Here is a 7500-nt window from a genome sequence, read left to right as displayed (position 1 = left end):
CTAGAATATTCCTAGAAAAAAACCCAAGGCTATTCCTAGAAAAAAACCCCAAAAAAGCCTAGATTCCTAGACAAAAAAACCCAAAAAAGGCTATTCCCTAGATAAAAAAGGCCCAGAATATTCCTAGATTCCTAGATACAAAAAAAACCCTAGAATATCCTAGACAAAACACTCAAGGCTATTGCCTTAGACACAAAAACCCAGGATAAAAATTCCCTAAGGACCAAAAAACCCATTCTATTCCTTAGACAAAAAAAAAACCCAATAAAGAATAAATTAAACATAGATAAAAAAACCCTCACGGCTAATCCTTAGACAAAAACCAACGGATTTCCCTAGACAAAAAAACCCTAGATAAAAAATTCCTAGCACAAAAACCCAAGGCTATTCCTTAGAGCAAGAAAAAACCACTAGAAAAAAGTTCCCTAGGACAAAAAATCCAATTCCTTATTCCTGACAAAAAACCCTAGGCTATTCCTAGACAAAAAACCCCTAGAATATTCCTAGACAAAAAACCCTATGCTATTCCTAGACAAAAAACCTTAGTCTATTCCTAGACGAAAAACCCTAGAATATTTATAGACAAAAAACCCAAGGCTATTCCTAGACAAAAAAAAAAAAAACCTAGGGTATTCCTAGACAAAAACCCTAAAATATTCCTAGACAAAAACCCCAAGGCTATTCCTAGACAAAAAAAACCCTAGGCCTAATTCCGAGGACAAAAAACCCAAGGCATATTTCCTAGACAAAAAACCCTAGGCTTAAATTGCCTTAGACAAAAACCACTTTAAAATATTCCTAGACAAAAACCTCCCAAGGACTATTGACCTTAGACAAAAAAACTGCCGTAGACTATTCCTAGAACGGAGCCAAACCCCTAAAATATAGTCCTAATTAGAAAAAATCTTAGTGTATTCCTAGACAAAAGCCCTAAACTATTCCTAGACAAAAAAACCCCGAGAATATTCCTAGACAAAAGACTCCTAAGCTATTCCTAGACAAAAAACCAATAAACTATTCCAAGACAAAAAACCCTAGACTATTTCTAGACCAAAAAGCAATAGACTATTCCTAGACAAAAAACCCTGGACTATTTCTAGACAAAAAACCAATAGACTATTCCTAGACAAAAAAAACCCTGGACTATTCCTAGACAAAAAACCAATAGACTATTCCTAGACAAAAACCCTAAACTATTCCTAGACAAAAAACCCTGGACTATTCCTAGACAAAAACCCTAAACTATTCCCAAACAAAAAGAAACCGAGAATATTCCTAGACAAAAAACCCAAGGCTATTCCTAGACAAAAACCCTAAACTATTCCTAGACAAAAAACCCTGGATTATTTCTAGACAAAAAACCCTAGACTACTCCTAGAAAAAAACTCCTAGACTATTCCTAGACAAAAACCCTAGAATGTTCCTGGACAAAAAAAACCCCAAGGCTATTCCTAGCAAAAAACTCCTAGACTATTCCTGGACAAAATACCCCCCTAGACTATTCCTAGTTTAAAAAACCCTACACTAGGGTCATATGGCTTGCAAACTCACCCCCACAAAGGTAGCTAAAAGATTCAGCTAGGAAGTTGAGAGTGTCTTCTTCTTCTTCTGAGGGGAAGACGGCGCATAACTAAATAAAAGAAAAAACTATCCGTAGTTGGTCTTCAGTTTTGAAATGATATATTTTTACGTCTTTTCCAGGAGCCTCCCAACCCATCAGCGTCAGCAAGACGAAGGTCTTCGTTGCCAATAATACTGCATCTACCAAAGACGGTGAGGATTTCCCATTTTCTATCGTCAACATTGTCATCGTTTGTGCTTTATCTCGAGTTATCACTGAAATTCATGGAATGGAAATTATTCCTGCTATGAACATCATATATGTACACACAGACACACACACACACACACAACACACACACACACACACACATATATATATATATATATTATATTAGTATATTGAGATATATAATCGAATATATATCACCATATCCACAGGTACAAAAATAAGAAAGGCAAGGTGTAGGTCCTGACCGGTTTCGACAATGGCTTGGAAATAAAGTCGAAACCGGCCAGGATCTACACTCTGTCTCTTATTTTTCACCTGTGGATATGTGTGATAAATGAATTACGTGCTAATTGATTATAATCATATATATATATATATATATATATATATATATATATATATATATGGATATATGTATATTTTTTTCATGAAATTAGCCATTCTCACCTGCCAAACAACATGTTGATAAAATGACTGATTGGTTTCTATCGCAGTGCCTTCACAAAAACTGACAATTCTTCTACGAAAACCCTATGGTACGCTTTTAATAATCAAATGAATGCCTTTGTATTGAAGAAAAAAAACATTCGTTATTATTTTTTTGTATTTTTTGTCTTATTATTATTATTATTATTATTATTATTATTATTATTATTATTATTATTATTATTATTATTATTGTGTATGCTGGAAAATGGGCCTTCTTTCAAACATGTTTTATTGAAAATAATCGCATAATTCACTGAACTGATTTTATAAAAAATTTCTTTCAATTTTTCTTATGAATGGCCTTTCAGGCATAGCTGCTTAGTAATACCAGCGTACTGTACCAGAAAGACAGATCATAAGGAGAATTGAAAGAATTTTGTATAAAACCAATTCTGTGAATTCTGCCATTATTTTTTAATAAAATATTATTATTATTATTATTATTATTATTATTATTATTATTATTATTATTATTATTATTATTATTATTATTATTATTATTATTATTATTAATCCAAATGAACAACCAGCTTAGAGAGAGAAAAACAACGCAATTCACGACATACTGCCATGAAATCAACGAATATATTATTTTTTTGGTGTCATTCATATTATCAGCAAATGAGAATGCATATCCTTCCCTGTGTCATGCGGAGAATCAGAGAGCCTTTGAATGCACTCTTTGCAGATTATCAGAACCTAGAAAACACCCACTTTCTTCCCAGTTACAATCCAGATAATTGCAGGGTGTTGTATTGGTTGCTCTTATCAGGATTATTGGAATCTGAAGGTAGTCTGGTTTAAGATTATCGGATAACCCGTACAATTTTTTTTTTTCATTCAGAATACTGCGAGATACTACGAAAGGACTTTATCACTATTTTCATGCAGATAATTATGAGAGATTCTGTGAAAATACGTTCATCGCTGTTTTCATTTAAATCGTAAGAACCTTAAATTTCTGTAAAAGAAAACTATTGATTTGGCTTTGTCTGTCCGCCCTCAGATTCTGAAAAGTACTGAGGCTAGAGGGCTGCAAATTGGTACGTTGATCATCCATCCTCCAGTCATCAAACGTAACAAATTGCAGCCTTCTAGCCTCAGTAGTTTTATTTTTTTTTATTTGAGGCTAAAGTTACCTAATCGTGCGTCTGGCATTAAACTTAGACCACCGATAGATAGCTCTCTTTTCGGTGGCCTTGATTATACGCTGTACAGAAAACTCGTTTTCTTCGGATCATTTTTAAATTTCTTTAACTCCTATGCGAATAACGAACGAGCCTTTGAACGCTTCACAATCCCCAACGCAGCAAACGGAAAGAAAATTGATCTAATCAGCCTCTTGAACGCGCTTCCTTCTGGAAGAGCTCCATAAGATGGCAACAATGCACAAAACGACGAGATAAGACTTTGGAACTCGTCCCCAGCAGTTTTTCTCCGGAGTTCCAACAGTATGGGTGTTGGAGGGAGGGGGGAGGGGGGAGTGGGGGGGTGGTATGTGCTGCCTTATCAGCAACGGTCAAATGCTGCAGAAAAAAAAAAAAAAAAAAACGCACTGCAGCGGCCCTACAGAGATTTGTCTTGATTCTGAGAGGGACTGTTCTTCTTCCCATCTCTATGCCTGGCGTATGGGGGGGGGGGGGGGGGTGGGGGGGGGGGGGATTTAGGAGGGGGGTAGGGGGTGATATGGCCGCTAGCCGTGACGGACTGCGATGCTCAGACCAGAGATGCTAATTTATTTCATGGTCACCGTTTCTTTCTTTTGATGTTTTTATGTGATCTTTTTTTCATCTCTATCTCTCTCTCTCTCTGCCTTGATGAGATACATGTTACAAGGAGATACAAGGATTAGGATGTCTCAAAGACTTGTTAGCCCATCCTAAGAGAAGACATCGTGTGCTCACTTATCTCTAGGAGCAGGTTTTACTGTTCATTCACAGTGTCCTTCTCATGACTGTTGCTGTTTACAACTTCTTTCTGGTGGCAGTTTATTCCATGTGTAACATATCTTGTATGTCAAGAAGTTCCCGCAATGGGATGTGTTGTATCGCTTCATTTCTAATTTCCACCCATTATTTCTTGTCTGGTTTTCGTTTAATGTAAATAGGTTACTCTAATTTTGTTATGACTTTCAGTATTTTGAATGTTTCTATTAATTGTCCTCGCAATCGTCGTGTTTCTAAGCCATACATGTTCAGGCTCTCTAGTTGTCTTTGGTAACCTATTTGCCTGATGGATGGAATTAACTTTGTGGATCTTGATTGTACTCCTTCTAATCTATTTATGTCCTTTCTTAGTCTTGGTGACTGTACTGCATATTCAAGATGGGGTCACACTATTGATCTGTAGAGCTGCAGCACAGTTTCCTTGTTTCTGCATTTGAACTGCCTCTTTATGTATCCAACTAGTTCCTGTGCCTTCTTTTCAGTTTTTATGCACTGTTTTGTGGATTTTAAGTCTTTGGTAATGATGACTCCAAGGTCCTCCTCTTGTTCTACACTATTTATGTCATTCCCAAGCAGCATGTAGTCGGCATGAAGGTCGTTTGTTCCCATTTGTATCACTTAACACTTATCCAAATTGAAAGGCATTTGCCATCTTTTTTATAACTCTCCTATTTACATTGGATCATTTCTTAAACTTTCCACCGTATCTGGGTCTGCTGCATTTAAACTTAGTTTGGTGTCATCTGCAAATTTGGCTATACTGCTAGTTAAGTCTACATCAATGTCATTAATGTAAATAAAAACAAGAGAGGGCCAAGGACAGAACCCTGAGGAACTCCGCTTGTTAAATATTACGACTCTGTTTTCTATAAGTTAGCCAGTCTTCGATCCAGTCTGCTGTTTCTCCTACAATTCCTAAAGCTCTAAGGATCAGGTTGTTACCCTTAAGGTGACAATGAGAGAGAGAGAGAGAGAGAGAGAGAGAGAGAGAGAGAGAGAGAGAGAGAGAGATTTTATATGTAAACTAGTAACTAATGCTGTATTATCGTTGTCTTCATGCTGTGAACCAGTCGCCAAATGGAGAGAGAGAGAGAGAGAGAGAGAGAGAGAGAGAGAGAGAGAGAGAGAAATATAATTTTACGGCGAGGAAATGCGGAAATGAATAATAACAATAATAATAATGATATTATTATTATTCTTATTATTACGGAATTCTAATTCGGTAATAACTCAATTTACAGGTCGATTTCTCTGTCCTTTCACTCATTCGCCTGTTCCAGGTCACTCATTCACGAGCACTTACCAGGGCAATAAAACACGTAGGTAACAAGCATTCGCGGCGCCATTAGTCGGAGTTATGCCCGGTCATACCTCAGGTTAAAAAAAAAAAAAAAAAAAAAAAAAAAAAAAAAAAAAAAAAAAAAAAAAAAAAAAAAAAAAAAGATACATTCGCATAAAACTGCTTCCGCTGCAGAGGAGGATAATTTACTTCCTGCGAAATATCTTGCCAAGTTTATATGCGGGAGTTTCGGAAGAATGTCTCCGTCGGGAAGATGGAACTGACCCACTTAGAGATTCCCAGACGTTTGGTATCTGGCCTCGTTCGAATGTGACAAATGCTGTGATGTAGCGATTCCCAAAGTGAATTTCCGCACAGCTCAAAATGCTGTATGAAACTCTCAGCCGCGGCCCATTAGATTTTCAGTTAGACGCACGATCACAGTTAAGTCAAACCTTGAAATAAAATACAAACCACTGAGGCTAGAGGGCTGCAATTTGGTACGTTTGATGACTGGAGGGTGGATGATCAACATAGCAATTTGCAGCCCTCTAGCCTCAGCAGTTTTTAAGATCTGAAAATAGTCATCCCAATAGTTTTCTTTCACAGAAAACTAAAAAGAGAACGGGATCTCTTGAATGTCGGCAAAAATATTGCACGAAAAGTTTGGTACATCCACCACTAAATATATTTAATGAGTTTAAGAACTTAATTATGCCACTGGCCTCTTGTGCATCTAATTTGCGTGAGTTTTATTTATTCATACACGGGATTATCTTAATTGGAGAGAGAGAGAGAGAGAGAGAGAGAGAGAGAGAGAGAGAGAGAGAGAGAGGCACCACTGGTAAGATCACATAAAGAGATACACGTAAGATCATATAATCCAAAAAGTATTCATACTCAAGAGAGAGAGAGAGAGAGAGAGAGAGAGAGAGAGAGAGAGAGAGAGAGAGAGAGAGATAGATGCCTGTAAGACCATACAATCCAAAAAAGTATTCTTACTCAGGAGAGAGAGAGAGAGAGAGAGAGAGAGAGAGAGAGAGAGAGAGAGAGAAGCAATGCCTGTAAGAACATACAATCCAAAGGTATTCATACTCAGCAGAGAGAGAAGAGAGAGAAGAGGAGAGGAGAGAGAGAGAGAGAGAGAGAGAGAGAGAGAGAGAGAGAGAGTCTGACTATTCGATATGATCATATATTATTCCCAGGAAGAATTATTGTTACTGTTTACGATCAAACCAGAGTTATCTCCGTGGCATAATCCTTCGACGCCCAGGATACATTTTCAGATCGGGAAGATTTAAAACTCGAAAATACGAGCGGAATATATAAGTTATGGCCCCACGAGATTTCGTCTCGAGAACCAGCTTCACCTTCCGCCCGTTAAATCATTTTAGCCTTTCTCATAGGGGGGTGGGGTGGGGTGGGGGGGGGGGGGGCGTCGTACGACGCCTGTTTCGATACCTCTTACCACAATTACTCGGTGAAAATCAGTAAACTGTCATAGTGTAGTTCAATGAATCGTTCTAACCAGGCTCCAAGTTCCGGAATTCTCACTCAGCTTGTTCTCCTCGGCCTGTCTAGATTAACGGCATCTAGTTGAAGACATTAAGTCAGAAAAAAAGAACAGTGGCTGATGTTTTTATTAAAATAATTTTACCAGACCACTGAGCTGATTATATCAGCTCTCACATGACTGGGCAGAAGGATTTGTTTTTATCCATTTTTCTTTTTATATTTTGTCAATTAACTCACAATTTTTCAAAAACTTCATAAACTGGATTAATAATGCTTTGAGTGAGCAATACCAGTCTTACGTACTAACTAAAATTTTTGAATTGTTTGTTTGTATGGTGTTTTTACGTTGCATGGAACCAGTGGTTATTCAGCCATGGGACCAAGGGCTTTACGTGACTTCCGAACCACGTCGAGATTCGTGAACTTCTATCACCAGAGATACACATCTCTGATCTCTCAGTAGAATGCCCGAGAATCGA

The 7500-nt window shown here is 37.5% G+C and overlaps 1 protein-coding gene across 3 annotated transcripts in view; it reads left to right on the top strand.

The window, feature by feature from the left end:
- LOC135197054 (hemicentin-1-like) overlaps positions 1-7500 on the top strand; it is a 47205-nt gene that overhangs the window by 35919 nt on the left and 3786 nt on the right. For all 3 annotated transcript variants that reach the window (XM_064223992.1, XM_064223990.1, XM_064223989.1), the window contains exon 6: positions 1702-1773. In XM_064223992.1, the coding sequence (XP_064080062.1) occupies positions 1702-1773 (72 nt within the window). The remainder of the gene's footprint in view (positions 1-1701; positions 1774-7500) is intronic.

Source organism: Macrobrachium nipponense, chromosome 18 (assembly GCF_015104395.2).
Source record: "Macrobrachium nipponense isolate FS-2020 chromosome 18, ASM1510439v2, whole genome shotgun sequence".
NCBI lineage: Eukaryota > Metazoa > Arthropoda > Malacostraca > Decapoda > Palaemonidae > Macrobrachium > Macrobrachium nipponense.
This window is presented reverse-complemented; position numbering and strand designations above follow the sequence as displayed.